Genomic DNA, 18880 nt, shown 5'->3' with positions numbered 1-18880 from the left:
GTGTGTTGTATAGTCTTTGGAAAAAAACTCATTACACTCAGAAATGAGTCTTGTTCTGCTGACATGTAAGAACGTTGCTTTTTCCAGTTTTCATGAGTGAGCTTATTTAGAAACTTTTAATATATAATATAATAATATATTCTGAGAAGTGAGTTGTTGGTACTATTCTTTCAGAGCTGTTTTTTTCTACCAGATCAACTAATATCATCTAGCAAATTTGAAGCAACAAAGGGTTTTCCAACATTATTTACCCTTGTGCATTTGGAACAAAGTTGAAAATTCTTTGAACTTTCTTTGAAAGTTCTCTGATATTAGAAAAACTTTGTATCTTGATTTAAAGGTGTTGACACATTTGGCATATTTATAGTGTTTCATTTAAGTATGAACTCTGGTGTTAAAGTGTGCAAAATGGTAGAAGTCTTTGGCACTTTTCCTACACTTTGTAGGGTTTGTCTCAGGGGTGAGTTTTTGTGTTTAGTGAGAGTTGAAGAGCTATAGAGGCTTTGCCAGGTTCTGATATTTGCTAGTTTTTGTCTCATATGTGAATCCAATGTTCAGTAAGAGATGAGCAACAATTTAGATTTTTCCACATTAAAAAATACCATTAGTGTTTCTAAAGTGATGGTGGTGCCTAGTAAAGAATTATTAAACATTTAAGGATTTGGTATTGTTCATATTTGTATGGTTTCTCACAGGAAGAATTAATTTTCTGATACTGAGAACCTTGTGAATGGTAAGTCATAGACTTTGCTACATTCACTGCTTCTGTCGGACTCATCCCCACTTTGAATTATGACATTAAACAAGTTTTTGACTATGGGTAAAGGATTTACTACATTCTTTACATTTGTTGGTTTTACTCATGTATGAATTCGCTGATGTTTTCTAAGGTTTGAACACTGACTAAAGCATTTTCCACATTCACTACATTTGTACGGTTTCTCTCCTGTATGGATTCTCTGGTGTTGAGTAAGGTTTGTACAATGGATGAAAGCTTTGCCACACTCCTTACATTTGTAAGGTTTCTCTCCTGTGTGAATTCTCCGGTGTTTAGTAAAAGATGAACGGCAGTTAAAGGCTTTGCCACATTCTTCACATTTGTAGGGTTTCTCTCCAGTGTGAATTCTCTGGTGTTTTCTAAGACTTGAACATTGGGTAAAAGACTTTCCACATGGTTCACATTTGTAAGGTTTCTCTCCAGTATGAATTCTCTGGTGTTCACTAAGTGTTGAGCTTTGGGTAAAAGCTTTGCCACATTCTGCACACCTGTAGGGCTTCTCTCCAGTGTGGATTACCTGGTGTTTTCTAAGGCTTGCACATTGGGTAAAGGATTTCCCACACTGTTTACATTTGTAGGGTTTCTCTCCTGTATGAATTCTCTGGTGCTGACTAAGAATCGAGCAATGATTAAAGCTTCTGCCACATTCTTCACATTTGTAGGGTTTCTCTCCAGTGTGAATTCTCTGATGTTTTTTAAGGCTTGCGCACTGTGTAAAGGATTTTCCACATATTTTGCACTTGTAGGGTTTTTCTCCCGTGTGAATTATGCTGTGTTTATTGTAACTTGAGCAATACTTAAAGGCTTTGCCACATTCATTACATTTGTAGGATTTCTGGGCCTTCTGAATTTTATGTGTAGTAAGGTTTGCGGTGTGGTTAACTGTTGTGTCACAATCAATATGCTTGTAATGATTATCTTGAATATAGTTACATTGATGGATGGTAAACTCTGAGCACTGAGTAAATAAATTTTCACAATTGAAAAGGTTCTTTGGAAACAGAGTACACTCATGTTTGTTGGAACTTGAGCCATTGTCAAAGTTATTATGCACTTGGTTAAACTGACCAGATTTCTCTACAATAACCATATCCTTGCAATTATTTAGTGTAGAGCCATTACTGAAAGTTTTGCTAGTTTCTTTACACATATATGTGGTTTTCCAAATATCTGTATCTGAATTTTGGCTGTGCAATAATGGATCCGTAGTAAGCAGTCCACAATTGTGCATTTGGCTATAGGAAAGATCTACTTGTTGACTGAAGAGTGAGGATCTTTCAGGACAGGAAGTCTTTATTTGATCAATTTTAGAGATCAGTTCTCTGTTTCTCAATTCTTGGTCTATGGAAATGTTTGAGTGAAAGACTAATCCCTCTTTCAGATCTTCCAAACTTCTTTTCAAAGTTAAGTTATGTTGAACAATGTCCTGTGGGTATTTTTGTTTATAGATACATGGCTCATCAAAAGCACCTGAGCCAGCATGGGTTTTTTTCACAGCTGTTTTCTGCTCTTGACCTCTGTTGTCAATGACATCTTTGCTATTGCTAGTGATCGCACACTGGTTACGTCTACCACGGCAGGCTGTTTGACCTTTATTCTCACTGACATTTGCCCAGTTTCTTAAACTCTTAAGGCCATAACTTCCAGGTCTTCCATGAGTCACTTTTTTGAAGGAATATTTTAGGATCTGTTCTGGTGAAAAGTTCTGGGTACAATGATGAGAGAGGGCTGAAATAAATAAAAACAAACAAATTAATTTAATGGATTCTGGTGATTACGGTTTATAAATATATGTAAAGTTATACCAGATTGGAACATCAGTGGGAAACCACAGGACCAAAGGTTCTTAGTACTCTCTTGCATATTAACTTTAGAAAAAAAATACCGACCAAATTAAACTTGTGTACCCTCCCATAACCAGTTAAGAAATCACAGCACCCCAAGTAAGCAGAAAACCAAGGGCAGTTTGATTGTAGCTGGAAGCAAAGTTGTTACTTTTGTCAACCACAGCTCCTCTCTCCCTCTACAGCACAGGCAGTTAGGGAAATCCAAACCTCCATCTCCAACAGAGAAAAGAGAATGAGGCTTTTTTTTTTGGTAGGGGCTGTCTGAAACCTGGCTACCTACAATGACAGAGTGTAGGAGATACCAGGTGTATTTTACATGACAGCTTTGTACAATTGAGACCAAAGGCAAATAGTGTTTTTATACTCCAAACTGTGATCAGGGGTAGAGAGCCCACAGTAGCTAATGAAATCTGTATAGAAACATAACTCCATATAACAGATGTCCTGAGAACAGGTTTCAGAGTCCTCAATAATCAAAAACATGATGAAGACATCCTATAGAGAAAAAGTAACTTTCTGAATGTAAACAAATTACTGCTGTTTATCAATTCACTGAAAAGTAAATTTAATCTACTCATCATGTACATACAGCATGCTATTTTAAGTATGGATTTATGGTGGAATGACTAAATCTATCTTCTTAACACATTATCATTTCATATAATTATAATTTTTGTACTTGGACACATCCTATCAATTTCCATAGTATTTTCTCAAAAACATATTAAATATACTCATGACCTATACAATTCTGTATGTTCTTATGCCTATCCTTTTTTTTTTTCAATTAAATCTAGATCTCTAATAAACAGCTATGGTAGAGTAGCCTTATGTTTATCTTAGTAAGTTTTTTCACCTTTGATCACTACTACTTCAGTAACCCCCAAATTGACAGCCACACTCACTTTTTATTTCTGAGATTAACTTTCCAGATTGCACATTGAGGTGTTCATTTCCTGTGCCTGCTTGATTTCATTTTAAGTCTTGCACTTTTACACATATTGCATAAAATGAGATTTTTTCTTTTATATAGCTCAATAGTAAACCACTGTGCATATGAACCCCATAATCTTTTTAAAATATTAGCGCAGATGCCTGTGAATGTCAGAAACATCATATCCCTCTGGAGCTGGAGTTACAGGCAGTTGTGATGTGGGTGCTCAATGTGGGTTCTGGGAACCAAATTCTGGTCCTCAGCAAGAACAGTTTGTGTTATTAAGTTATTATTTAGTATTAGTTGTTATTTAGTATGTGTTCTTTCTTCATCCCCCAAATCATTTGTTTGTACTGAAATTAACTTTTGGCTACTTCAAATCATGCTGCACTATTGGCGATCTTCTCAACCGAATGATTTAATTTTGTTTGCTGAAATATTCAGTCCCTGGGGTGGCTGGAACAAATGCACCTTTGGTTTTTACAGTTTTAAGGTGCCTCCATGCTGTCAACTCCCATTGCTATAATCTCTTGCTGATTCTTTTTTTAAAGGACAAATTTCCATGAATGCTAACACAGTACACAAAGAAACAGGGTGCTGACTCAGGGGGAAGGACAGGAAAAATACTGCAAACCCATCATTCAAAAACAGATTTATGAATTATATAAACAAAACAACCATCTGAAAGATAACGGATTAATAAAACACTAAAATCAAGAAAATGAGAATATAAAGAAACAGACACCATAAGCAAATAGCATAGATAATAAATTTAGTAAGAAATAGTGGTGGAAATACTAGAAATATGATGAAGAAACACATCAAAATTCAAGCAGCTTAATTAGTTGCTGCAGGCTGAAAGACAGAGAGTGAAAATGATGCACGCTTGGAGTTCACGTTTCACAAGTCACAAAGGTAATCTGGAGAGCAAAGTGAGGATGCTCTCTGTGACCCCAGAGGAGCTTTGGAAGACGCACTGTGACACAGACATAAGAAGGAGAACACAGAGAATACACTGCAGGGACAAAATCAACCCATCTTCAAAGTGAAGGAAAGTAACTCATTCACGGATATATAAACACTAGATTGCCCGACTGTTACCAGGCAACACAAATAAAGAAAAATTCAAGCTCTGTGGAAAATCAAATACAGAGCATCAGAATTCCACAGATTTATGAGGATGTAAAAAACACTTTAAGGTTCTAAAGAGAATTTAAAAGACAAGTGTAAAAGCTTTATAATAAACCTCTGTTAACATGCACAGACACACTCTAAATAAAACAGCTAATACCAATAATATCACAGGAAAGGGAAATGTATTTACAAAGAAAATTTCTATGCACTGGAAATTACACTGTCATTAGTAAATACAAAAAAAAAAAAAAAGGAAAATTATGCTGTATCATAGGAGACTCTTTTAGATGTAAGGATTCAGGAATGCTAAAAATCATGAAGTAAGGGACAAAAAGAGCTGGCATGGCCATAATTATCTTATAAAAAACATTTTAGACAAAAACAGTTGTGTGATAAGAAGATACAATTTAAGCCAGAAAATAACCATGCTGGCAAGTTTTTTCCCCCCTCATCTACACAGAAGCTAGAGTCTTCCAAGAGGAGGGACTCTCAACTGAGAACATGTCTCCATAACACTGGCTTGTGGACAACCCTGGAGGGCATTTTCATGCCTGGTGATTGATGTTAGGAGAGACCAGTGCATTGTGGGTGGTACCATTCCTGGCAGGTGGTCCTACCTAGGGTCTACGAAAGCAGGGAACACTCTAGGTGTGCCCAGGACCCCGCAACTGTTCTTTAAAGCACAGATCTGTATTGGTCATGAAAAGCACAGGCTACAACAGACATTTTTGAAAGGAAAGACTGTTAAATGCTGGCAGTGTGTCGGGAGCTCTGCAGGGATGCTGTCCTCACCCACAGAGACCAGGTTTCTGTAGTTCTCTAACATCACATCCCTATACAGATTCTGCTGAGGAGGGTCCAGGCATTCCCACTCATCTGGAGAGAAATCAATGGCCACATCGCTGAATGTCAACTGGTCCTGAAATAAAAATGAACAGAAATAAATACCACGCTGATCAGAGTTTTAGTGTCACCTAAGGAGAAGGAAGAGTTAGAACTGGTGACGACGTGGGCAGTTAGAATTGTTCAGTAAGGTGCTTTGGTATCACATTGATATTCTACAAGACCTTACCTGACCGAGTCTAACTATGGCACAGCACCTGCTGAATCAGTGTCAACACTCCAGCTTTATGACATTTAACATGTCAAGGCAAAGCATTACCATCAAAATATTCACGATATAAACTAATATTCTACAACACTGCGTATATTTCTCAGATGAGAATGTCAAAGTGAATTACATGGATGATGGCTCTGACTCAGGAGTTCTGGACTGGAGGCAGCGTTTCTGAGGACGCAGCTCAGTAGTGAAGTGCTGTTCACCAGCAGCCACGAGGCAGACACTAGTGGAAGAATTCACTGGCAAATTTGACGTTTAAAGTAATCACGCATTTTATTATAATAGGAAGTACAGCAAGAATAATCTTTTTGATTATTTAAAACTACTGTCTTCCATGATTTTATGTTTCTTTTTTCTACATCATTTTGCCAAATCTATAGCAAATGGTTAAGCCTAGTTTCTGACCAAATGTACCTGTTGCAGAATTCAGATGGAAACATAAAGTAAAAATAAAATAACTTTCAAGCAGCTTTCACATGAGATTGGGAATGGAAATGTGTTAAGAAGGCAGCAAAACAAAACTGATCAAATATTATTTATATTTTATTTCTACACATAAAAACAGTAGCTATAAATCCAAAGCAATACACTATGCTGTGTGCATTTCCCAGTCACAGAGTTCTTGCCTAGTACATACAAGGCCCTGGGCTCTTCCTGAGGACAGATTAACACACACACCAAACATAAAAAGAGTAGAAATGTTCACATCAAACATGAGAAATATGGGTCTGGAGACGTAGTTGAGTCTGTAGAGTGTGCCCAGCATGCACACAGGTTTGGGCTGACTTCCCGGCACTGCTTAACCAAGATATGTGTGCGTGTGTGTGTGTGTGTGTGTGTGTGTGTGTGTTACGCCTTTAACCCCAGCACTTGGGAGGTGGGGCAGGAGAATGTAAATTCAAGGCCATCCTTAACTCCACACTGTTAGAGGCCAACTTGTGTAAACCTGAATTATATTCTATTTAAAGAAGATTCTAATTCCTAATAAGAAATTAGGGCCTCAACGCCACACACAGAAACCCCATATACCATATGTGTAGGAACAGGGGTCAAAAGAATGGCCATGGTGAACAATGCCTTGGGGACCATGAGGAAAAAAGGCAAAGGGCCTTTTACCTCAGGTGCACTTTGTTCCCTGAACAGTTCTTAGATGTGATTTCGTTCCTCCTGCGACAATCATTTACATTCATTTTATAAGATATTTATTCTTGCTGGATGTGAGGACATAGCTCTAGAACCCAATCTTCATTGTACCCTGAATCTGGGTAAGGTCTTCTGCCTTGCTTTTGTATTTTCTGAAGAAGATATAATCTATAGTAAGAGCCAGACATTGTGTTTAAATTGGTTTAAACTTTCCTGATAAAGTTCTGGGAAAGGGCTGCTCTGTTAAAATTTAATATGTGCTTACTGACCATTATTTACATGTTTTTCTGAATCGAACAACCTTTGGATCATTGCTTTCTCAGTTACATTCCTGTATAAAAGTACACTGCACTGAAACTGAAGTAAGGCTATCTACCATAGGTTCTCCCTCCCCAAGCCCCCATTCTTTCAGGTTCTCAGAATCCAGGTCTCACATACAGATCTGCATAGGCTGGTGAAAGTCAAAACACATGGATTCTCCCTTCATGATATATCCTGTGGAAATCACACAATCTGGGGAAACACAGTTGTACCCAATTGTACTAACATATTTTCCTGAAAATATATCTTGCTTTCAGAGACTAAACTCTCTTGCAAGCAAGTCAGTACTATGCCTTGAGAGGTGATTTTTTTTTAAGACTATTTATTCAATTTGATATCCTGCTGTGTATTCAGCCTGTTTAAGTTTACCCTGCCTTTAAGAAAACAAGGTAACCAGCCTTACTATGCCTTGCATTTCACATGTTATCAGCTTTTATATCCTAAGTTGAATGCAGTTTTAATCTTACATTATGTATTCCTCACATCCCTGATTCAGAATAATGTATGTGTGTTTGGTGTGTTGTGATCTTTTGCTGAAGGCCTTAAACAAAACAAAAACCCCATAAATGTTGGAAGCATTATGTGGATATAGGTTGATAAAATCTGTTAGTGGTTTTGAGTTCTATTTTGAGTCAGTTGGGTTCACGACAGTAACTTCTTCCTTTGTAAAATTCTGCTAAAGATACCAGTAGAAGTATTCCTCATTCCTTTCCCATATCATGTTTTCATTCTTTTTTTGAAAAATTTATTTTATATGTGTGTGTCAGAATAGGTCATCAGATCCCCTGGACTGGAGTTACAGACAGTTGTGAGTGCCACGTGGGTGCTGAAAATCTAACCTGGGTTCTCTGAAGAGCAGTCTGTGCTCTTCTAACCAATGAGCCATCTCTCCAGTCTCTTAGCATGTTTTCTATGCTGTTCAATAGATACAAAGCAAAGCCCTTTGTTAGGGATAAACAACGCAGGCAGGCAACAAGGACATCACACACAACACACGCAACACAGGCAGGCAGGCAGGCAGACATCAGACACAGACCAGACACAACAGCCCACTAGCCACACCATACATATGGAAGATACAGGGAGAGAAAGACATTCAAAATTGGGCTTGCTCCCGGGACAGTATTCTAAGAAGAAATCTCTTTCTCACTGTCATTGCGACACGGATGCACCCAGCAGCAGTGGTGCAGGGCCAGCGCGCCCAGGTGCTCTAGTCACTGCTCTGTTGCTGGGAAGAGACACCACGACAAAGGCAGCTCATTACAGAGAGCATCTGATTGCGGGCTTGCTTGCTGTTTCAGAGGGTGAGCCATTATCAACATGGCAGGGAGCATGTTGGTAGGAAGGCAGGCATGGTGCTGGAGAAGTAGCTGAGAACTACCTCCTGATCTGCAGTCAGAACTGAGCCAGGCAAGGGCTTCTGAAGCCTTAAAGTCCACCCCGAGCAACACACCTCCTCCAAAAAGGACACATCTCCTAATCCTTCCAAACAGTTCATCACCTGGGACTAAGCATGTAAACATGTGAGCCCGTTGGGGTACGTCATCATTCAAACTACCGTATCAAGCATCTTAGCTATTGTCCCAGCCCCACAACACATTACAGAGGGGTCCTAGGGCCAAGCTTCCCCTGCACTTTGCTAGATCCCCTTAGTCTGGCAGTAACTGTGCAACGATCTACTCCCTTCTCTGTCACCGTCCTGTTAGCTTGGTCAAACAAGCTTCACATCACTCCATGCTGCTCTGTGCTTTGGGTGACAGTTTTCTCTGGGAATTTGGACAGCTGTCTACAGGGCAGCAAAGCACTCTACACCAACTCTGGGAACAAAAACAATACATAAACACAGAGATAGATAAAATTTTAAAAAGGGAAAGGGAAGGAAAAGACAGAAAAGAGGAGGGGAAACAGAAATCTTTCTGTACGTGATGGCAAGGTTACAGCAATGTACATAATGTGAATAATCAGGAGGTGGGTTGGTTCATGAGAGTAGAATCCCTCTGGGGTAAAGACCTGCTACTTTAGGGAGTCAGGTTCCTGCAGTCTAGAGACAAGGCATGGACATCAAGCTGCTCTAAGCCACTATATAACGTGTAAAATAAAGGCTTCCAAGCTGTGCCTTGTCCTGCGTGGCTCCATTTTGAGTGAAAGCACTAAGATAGAAAAGCTACCAGGAGCACTCAGTGTGTGTCAAGGGACCACCAAAGAGCCCAGACGGCTCTCTGGGGTTCTATTCTCCATGGTCCCCACTCCATGACTAGGGCCACTCAAGTCGTTCCCTCTCTTACATAATCCTGCTCCTTAGCAAAAAGGAGCCACGCCTCCACCGCAGGGCTCTCAAGTGTCTCCAGCAGCTCTACTACTGGGTTCATCAGTATCAAACTGAAAAGAAGGGGGAAACAAATCCTGAAAAGATTGAGGGAACAAAGAAAGTTAAAGGAGTCTGCTCAATGTCTCTACTCAGATAAAGGCCACAAATTACAACAATTAAAATTTACTATGAAAGCTGCCTTCACAGAGACACAATTCCTTTTTTATACAGATCAAATAAAATATTACAACAGCAATGAACAGTGCTTAAGACCTAAGTATAGTCAACCTCCAAATAGGTCTTAAGACCTTTCCCAGGTATTTTCTGAGAATTTCACAAGATTATTAACTTTTATTCACATTAAAAACACTTAACTATTCAAGCAATCCTCATGCCTAAGGGTTTCACCTCATAAGCTATATTGTTATCCACTGCATATCAGGAACTAGCCTAAGATCTTATTTAACTTCTTCAGCAACCCTTTGCGATGCACGTTCAGAATGCTCTGAAATCTTTTAAGTAACTGTTTACTGTACAGCAATTATTGGAGACTGTAAAGAATTCTACATTCACACATGGGTCTATCTAAGAACCTGTTTCTATTAACCTTCATGCTCAAAATCTATGTTAAAACCTCTAACAAATTCTAAGTCTGCTTCATACTGGCTCATCCAGAAATTTCTTTCTGTGATAAAAGTATCCCCCCTTTACCAGAGTAGAGGTCACTGAGAAGAACTTCTCTTCTGCTACAAAAATCAGCATGAACTGTGTTTCCTGCCTACATCCCATTGCTGCTAATATCTTCAAGGCCTTTTAATATGTATCAGCTTTTTATCTCTGGCTCCTCTGAACTCTGAGCTTTAACCCTTCTGTAACCATTATGTAATCTATATCTACACATAGTTATAATAGTAATTCATATTATAAGAGAACCTATAGTTGCTAATGGCAGCTATCAAAGAATATCAGACTGCCTGGTAGATGCAGCTAATAAGACTGGCTTATTTTTTAAATGCAACTTTGGAAATGTGTCCATCTATGCTTCTGACAAACCACTCTCATGACATAGGGAGAGGGGGATCAATTTGTAGAGGTTCACTGCAACAGGCAGGGAATTCTCAGGAAGTTTCCAGTTTACTTAGCTGGATCCTACATCAGATATCAAGGCCATCCCCACATGATACATTCTCAAGCTAATAGACATTTTATTAGTGTTTCTTCAGTTCTTCATAGACTAAGATGTAGGCCTAGGTCAGAACATGGCTCAGATGAGGCTATACTGACAATACAATCCTTTTCATATATAAGATACAGAACACACAGTTTGCATAAACAACAGACAGTTAAGACCCCTATCTCAACAAAGATAGACGTATTCCAGAAAGGGAGTCCTCCAGACTTACAAACCTAGGGAAGAAGCCTACGTTCTGCTTTAGCCATGTTCCCCTCCCCTTGCTGGCAAGTCCTCTACTGCTGCTGTCAGGTGACTATCAACCCCAGGCCACAGAATGAATAGTAAGTAGAACCAACTGTGAACTATGAAGCTGATGGAAGAATTCAAGGATCCTGAACCGAGAAGCACAAGTCAGTAAGCTAACACTGAAGTCTCTGAGACCTGCTAAGCATGCCCACAGCTCCAGGAGCCCTAGTGTCTTACGTAAAATCCACATGAGTGGTGAAGGCAAGAGGGGAGGGTGTTCTGTAGCTCTTCCACTATCATGGTGCAGGACAGATAACCAAGACTAAGTCAACAGTGGCCAGGAAGGCATGACAAGAAAACGAAGTACAGTGACCACTAGGTCTATAACAACGGCAATGTGGCTGTTCATACTCCCTAAAAGACAGAATGAGGTGGGAGAATCTCAGGACTTGATTTCAGGATTCCACCCACCCCATCCTCTTGCCTCTCAGTTGCACAAGACCATAGAAGATGCTAGAATATATAGGAACGGAAAAGTTTAAGTGGGATTCCATGATGCAACTCTTGTGTTTTGGACACACTTTCTGGGATAAGACTTCTTGATGGTACAGCAGCTTTGCAATTCACGCTCCTATAAACTCAACGGATTCATGGTTTATAAAGTGAGGTTCAGTGGAACTTATGTTTTACTGTACTCATGATGCCCTATCTTGGTTAATCACACTTTTGTTCACACCTGCCAAGGAAAAGAAATGCAACCAAGTATGGAGGTTTTGAAAGAAAAGGCTTTCAGGGTTGAGGTGAAGAAGGGCCGAGTCTTCCGTGACTGGAGCCCTGAGTTAAGTCAGCACTTGTGACAGACATCCGAATGAGCCTCCTTGCTACCACTCTCTCAGCTACCTGAGTCTGTCGGGTCACCGACCTCACTGTCAGCTTCGTGAGGTTGTCTTTACTGGTCTGAGATGCAGTCTCACCTGTAGGCCCCAGGCATGCCTTCAGTTCTAAATCCCTGTGTCTTACTCAATAACAGGCTTCTGGAAGCCTGAATGCGATCTCCCTACTCCCCAGGCCCTTTCAAGTTGGTCACACTACTGACTCCAGGTCTACCAATTCTTCCTGGAAGCAGTTTGTTCATGCAGTGAAGGACCCAAGTTAACACCTTCCAGTGGGCTATATCCTGAGCCTCTAGGCTCTGGGAGAAAGAGGAACTAAGTACATGCAAATTGATGGACACATTTTCCATGGAATAAGCACCAACTGAAGCTTATTCCAGGAAGAAGTTGTACAATGCATTCTGCCACTGGCTACCTGACAGTATGGATTCTAATAACCTGAATCAGTGATTCAAAACACAGCCAACAGGTGACAGGCCAGCTTGAAGAATAGGCGTTCCACGGTCCACAGAATCAACTAATCAGGGTTCACAGAGGCTCAGAGACTGAAGTGACAATCAGGGAGCTTATATGGGCCTGACCTAGGTCTTCTGCTGCATATGTATTATGGTTGTGTAGCTTGTTCTTGTGCATGTAGCTTGTTTTTGTGCGACTCCCAACAGTGGGAGCAGGGGCTGTCTCTGACTCTTTTGCCTGCTTTTGGGACCCCTTTCCTCCTATTGGGTTGCCTCAGCTCGCCTTGAAATGAGGGTAAGTGCCTAGTCTTGCTGTAACTTGTTATGCCATATTGTGCTGACATCCCTGGAAGCCCGCTCTTTTCTGAAGGGCAACAGAGGAGGAGCGGGTCTGTGGGAGAAGGGAGGTGGAGGGGAGGGGCTGGGGGGAGAGGAGGGAGGGGAAACTGCAGATGGGATGTAATATATGAGAGAGACAAAAAAAAAAAAGTGTTCCAGTGGCCATGGGTATGTTAGAAAGGAAACCTTAGCCTGGAATTGTTTAAGATATAAATTCAGTGCAGTTGTTTTTAAAAACATGAAACAGAATGACCCCGTGACCTAGCAGTCATAAAAGGACTGAGGTCATAGTGATGAAGACATGGCTACTCCACCATACTGACTACAACACCGTTCTCAGTGGCCAAGACATGCATCCACAAAAGGGCCTCTTAGATCAGAGTCCTCCAGGCTCAGGGCATCCAGCTGCTCCCTCACTGCACCCCACACCTCAGGTTGTTTTCTGAGGAGAGGATGCAGTGGTAATATGCGCTAGATAAGCACACAGCAGCTGTGGACATGTGGTGCCAGGCCCAGGTGCAGGAAATAACTAAAGCACAGAGCATGTAAACTCTCCAAGGGGAAAACTCAATCCCAAAACACTGAGATGTCTGTCGCCTAGAAGACAAAAAGAGGAGAGTACAAAATCAAATCAAATCAACAAAAAATACTTTTTTTTAGAAACAGGTGTTGAAAGGGGAATTGTTAACAAACAAAAGACAAATCCTTATAAAATGCCACCCACATGAAATGCCACGTGCAGGACATGGCCTTTGCACCCAAAATGTCAGATGTGATTAAGTGCACACGACTGGACCTGACAATACTCTGTGTGTAGGGGGTGGAGGGGTGGGGTGTCATGGGGCCTCACCCCTCCCTGAGGATTTGTGGGCACGTTACAGCTGATAAGGGGTTGAGAGATATTTTCTCTATTAGTGCTGCCACTAACTAGATGCCCAGGCTCCGGTAAATAACCTCTCAGTAAATAACCCTAACGAAGCTCATGGGTTCCCCAAAAGATAGATGAAAGTATAATTACTAGGGAAGAAGATTAGTGGGAGGGGGGAGGGAGAGAGAGGACATGCTCAAAATACATAAACATGTAGGAAAATGTCATAATGAAACCCATTACTAAGTATAATATATACCAATATAAAAATTTTAAAACAATAAAGTGCCATTTATTATTATCTGGAGAATAGTGACATAAAGCTGTCTGACTGAAATACACACAACTGAAATACATCAACTGATAATACCGTCTTGGGAAGGGCACACATATTTGGGATTTAGGATTTAATTACCAGACTAAGGCCCTGTAGGCTGGAGAAAGGGTTTTGGATCTGAGGTCCTACTTCCGATAAATTCCGAGAGCTCAAGGGAAAACTCTGGGAGGAGGAAGAACCCAGCTGCTCTCCGGCGGGAACGTCCGCCACGGAGACTGGATTTTCTGACGCTCCTTCAGACCGTCTCCAGCAGTCTGCAAAGCCGGCTGCAGACAGGGGAAGAGGCCGCCGCAGGGCAAGGGACTGGAGGCTGCAAAATCCGTGTTCCAGCCCAGCTCCTCCCTTCCGGGGCACCGGAGGACACGAGGTCCGCGCAGCCACCCAGCTGCGCCCAAGGCCAGGGGGACCTGGCCCGGCGCCCCCGGGAGCGCAGACTCCCCCCTACCTAACCCTCCGCGCAGCCTGGCGACCGTCGCTCACCGGCTCCATGGTCCTCGTGCATTTCCAGCACCCGCCGCTCCCTGAGCAACAGCGACTTCGTCAGGGACACCCGGGGCTCCAAGCTGGGACCCGCCCTAAGACATTTTCAAACACAAAGGGTATAGGCTCGCGAGACTGTCAAGGCCCGCCCCCTCGCTCTGTGAGCTTGATTGGCAGTTTTTTCAACCAACACCACTTCGACTCAGGCGACTGCCCCCGGGCCTTGATTGACATCGCACGGCACCCGTGGCTGGATGAGGTCGGAATGACAAGTTCTCAGCTGTTTTTAAGAGGAGGGCTTTCTGGGGATTTAGTTCCCAGGGGGACCTGTCATTTTCCCCTTCTGTGTGATGTCACGTAAGTCATCAGTTGTACGTGTAACACATACATGATCGACCAGTGCAGAGAACATAACGACGATCATTTTTCCATTCCCTAGGACTTGCCTGGACTCTGTTCTGATGGAGACTGCCTCCTGGGTTTGAGATGGGAAGGCATTCCCGAGTCAGCAATGTCCAGTGCAGACGAACGAGAGGGAGAGGTTCAATTTAAAATATTCCAGTGTTTGTTCACTTTTAGAAACTGAAATTAAAAGAGCTACCTATGCCAGACCACGGTTCTTATCCAGGTGCTAGACAGGCATTAACGTGCTCAGAGGCCAGTGAGGATGGACCCTTCCCTCACAATCAGCTTAGGAGGAGACCCCCCCCCCTCCAGTAACATCAGGTTTAAGAAAGGGAAGTGTCACGTGGGTCCCACAACCAGGCGGTGGGAACAGGATTGCGCCTAAAATGATGCCGGCCGGCCGAGAGGGGCTGTTTGTGTTACGCTTGCTTGAAGATGCTGCATTTTAATTTCACGTAATACAGTTTCTAATGGAAACATTATGAAGGCCCTTCAAGGTTAACGACACTTGCCAATATATTAGTAGAAAATTTAGTAATTGATGAGCAGTTTATAGACTATGGCTAGGAGGATGGTTTAGAAAATAGCAAGGGCTCATGCCTTTGGTCCTAAATTCTCTCATAAACAGTAATGCAAATAGGAACTGCAGCAGGCTGCTGCATTATTTCTTGTATAAAGGAGCTAAAACAAAAGGAAAAAGTCATTGAAACAATAATCAGCAAACAAATGCCCACAGAAATCCACATAACAATCAATGTTTTAGTTATTAGAACAGACTGTCTGTTCTGTGATGAAGACAGTCAATGAATGCTAAATCAGCTCTTTAAAAATTAAAGTAAATCAGAGGAGAGAATCTAAAGAAACAAATATCTATGGTACATTTCCAGTTTGAGGTGCATTTAGACCTCACAGAGAGTCACAGATAAGCAAGAGACAATAAGGTCCTTCACTGTCAGTTCACCGAAGGGTTAAAAAGTACCCCTCACACACGTTCCTCTACAAACAAGTTCAATAAACTCACTGGTGTCGCAAAACGGACTTTAGTGCAATGCTAGAACAAGCAGGCATTGTTTACATTGACCCAGGGAAAGAGAAACTGGGACATAAGACTTCATTGAACAATATCTTCTATGCCCTGAGAAAGGAATTATTTACCTTCTTTTATACCCATGTGCTGGATAGTTTTATGTTAACTTGACACAGGCTAGATTCTAGAGGCATCTGAGAGGAGGGAGCCTCAGTTGAGAAAAAGCCTCCACAAGATCAGATCATAAGCAAGCCTGGAGGTCATTTTCTTAATTGATGACTGATGGGAAGGGCCCAGCCCACTGTGGGTGGTGCCATCCCTGGGATGGTGGTCCTGGGTTCCATAAGAAAGCAGGCTGAGAAAGCCTCTGCATCAGCTCTTGCCTCCAGGTTATAGCTCTGCTTAAATTTCTGTTCTGACTTCCTGCAAAGATGGACTATGATCTGGAAGTTAAGCCAAATAAACCCTTTCCTCCCCAACTTGCTAAGACAGTGTGCTTTGGAGATGGTTAAAGCTCTAAGTGCTATGTAGCAGCAATATCAAACTGAAGTAACCATCTTTTCCAGTTTTGTTGAATAGGGAAACTAGGAATTCTGTAAGACTGAGAAAATTTGAACATTTAGGGTAAATGTTCTGTATATCAAAATATGTTGCAGAAAAATACATATTGGAGCTGTAGAATATTACAATAGTCCAGTATTGTAATAGCATTTTAGGGTTCACATGTTGTCTGTGGGCATATCTTGGTTTTCAATGTTTAGTACATAATTTATTGTCTGGTTACATCCCCTGTACATCATCCCTCAGGGTTCAGGGTAGCCTTCCCCAATAGGCAATCTGTGAAGGATGTGTATTTAAAATACATAGGTGTAACAAAGTTGTGGGAAGAGTGAATACCTGTAGTTGGTACATGTGTTATCCAGGATATCTTACTCCAATTACCATTAAAAGGCTGGATGGTATTAAATTTATAAGAAGACGCAGTTAGCAAGCTAGTAATTAAATTGTCATAGTTAAGTCCAAAGGATCCCACCAAGACATTTTCTTTTTAATTAAGCACCTTAGGCCCATGTTATAGGTTATAATAGAATCATCTGGAGTATGGCAATAAGTTACATTGAATTCTATTGAGGTGACCTGTGATAATGATTGTAGCTGAATATAGATGATGATTTTTCAGTTAGACTAGCCAATTCTCATACCATTTATGGCACAGAGTCAGAGTGCCATAAATTTGAATATTTTAATCCATGAAGCCACATATGGTGTGGCTCCTTTTAATGTAGTTGGGGTGTAATCTGAGTTTTAATGGATGAAGGATTCATTATATGATCATTTCATATGAAATTTGGTAGTTAGGGCTCTGAGGTCTGTAATTATCAGGTTATGTACCTGCTCTAGTTGGTATTATCTGGGTTGTTTTGAACCCCAGCCTCAGGTTTTAGTTCAAATAAATTTGGTTTTATTAAGCATTGTAAGTTTGTTTATATAACAGTGGATATACATATGACATTGCCATTTGCCTGATTGATAGTTTGAAATCCTCTCAACCAAATTAGTGTACATTTTCCATACTGGATGTGTGACGTTTGTCCTAGTCTTGACAAAAGGAGTAACTGTGATGTTATGTCCCTTGGAATGATGCAAAATTTAGAAAGATGCATGTATCATTGTAGTACCACCCTGAACCACTAGAGGGTGTCCATTTCCCATATATGTTCCATCTATGTTGGACTGCGATTTTAGAGTTGAGATATTCTGCATAAGTTGACCAGTATTTGCCTCAAATACTAACAAATTGTCTCCAAAAGTGTAGGGGGTTTTGTTTTATCTCTAAATATACTTAAATTAATTCAAAGTTGGGCAGTATAGAGGTGTAGTTTTGGGGTGCAGCGGGAGTAAACTTTCATGTGCCCCAAAGCCTGATTTGGCAATAATGTGAAATCATGTGGCAAGATTTTAGAAAAGTGAGTACCCAGGCTTGCTTTAGACTTCTTTGTTGTGAGTTTACTAATATCAGTGGGAAGTTGTAAGATGTAAATCGACATGAGCTTAGACAGGGTCTCATTTGGTCTTACTAAGTTGGAGACATTCAGAGGTCATAGTAAAAAAGTGATCCTAATTAATTGAAATACCAGTACAGCCTGTAATGAAATTTGAGAAGATGAGGAAAATCTGAAGAGAAAGAGATGTAATGTTTGGTACTTGTACAAATTACAAAATTTCAAATTAAATTAAGTTTTAATTAAACTTTGAAATGCTGTTTCCCTTCTGCATGGAGAAGAAAGTTTATAAATACCTCATGGAGTATTTAACAGAGGACTCTGGAGTGAAGTTCATAGGAAGACAAAACTTAGATTTGTCTGAGGAACTTTTGAATTCCTGTGAAAATTGTGCTTTAAAAGAAGGCACCTAAGAATAGAAGTAGGCGTCCTGAGCATCATTCTGAGGTAGACCATGGGCAGTATGGGCACAGAGTGCCTAGAACACACCAATACTCAGTTGCTTTTGAGGATCAGTAATGGACTGATAAGTCCAGGCTTGTTCAGGTTGAAGGCATCTACAGATTAGTTCCTGAGATTTCTCCAGATGTGGCCATTCTCAGGTGCACAGAGGGACTGAAAATCTGGCTATAACATTTCAAAGCAAGGTGTGCTGTGGTTTCATGCTTCTCATAACTTCAGTTTATGGGCTGACATTGACAACTAAATTTACTTCTCTTCAAGGGTGCTGGAAAATGCAAAGATGTGCTCAATCCCAAATGAATGGTGGTGGTATTTACAAAGATGAACAGGACATAGGTACTGGAGAGGGACCGCACACACCAATACACACGAGGACACACAATACAATGGGAACTTCTCAGGGGAAGTCACTCCAAGGAGACAGAAATAGAATGACCCCATCATTCATCGCCCTTGAGCTCCATGAAAGGGATACTGCCCAGAAATGCTAAAGGGTGAGAAAGGAAATTATTATTGAACTGAGTAAAATGTCTTAATTGAATGGGATTAATGTGAGAGCAGGCAAACTGGATGGTGAAGATGAGCAGTGGAGAATTGTGTGCAAAA

At 41.0% G+C, this 18880-nt stretch overlaps 1 protein-coding gene across 1 annotated transcript; it reads right to left on the bottom strand.

Moving 5' to 3' along the window:
• Positions 1-674: 674 nt before the first annotated feature.
• Positions 675-14495, bottom strand: LOC114701017 (zinc finger protein 724-like). The gene is made up of 3 exons (XM_028880915.2): positions 14378-14495; positions 5486-5612; positions 675-2506 (listed from the first exon to the last, which is right to left on the bottom strand). Exons 1-3 carry the CDS (start codon positions 14384-14386, stop codon positions 861-863), a joined length of 1782 nt encoding a protein of 593 aa, XP_028736748.1. The 5' UTR covers positions 14387-14495; the 3' UTR covers positions 675-860.
• Positions 14496-18880: the final 4385 nt, after the last annotated feature.

The sequence above is a fragment of the Peromyscus leucopus genome, chromosome 14 (genome assembly GCF_004664715.2).
Source record: "Peromyscus leucopus breed LL Stock chromosome 14, UCI_PerLeu_2.1, whole genome shotgun sequence".
In the NCBI taxonomy this organism is placed as follows: domain Eukaryota; kingdom Metazoa; phylum Chordata; class Mammalia; order Rodentia; family Cricetidae; genus Peromyscus; species Peromyscus leucopus.
The sequence above is the reverse complement of the archived record's forward strand: the minus strand, read 5'-3'. Positions and strand labels throughout refer to the sequence as shown.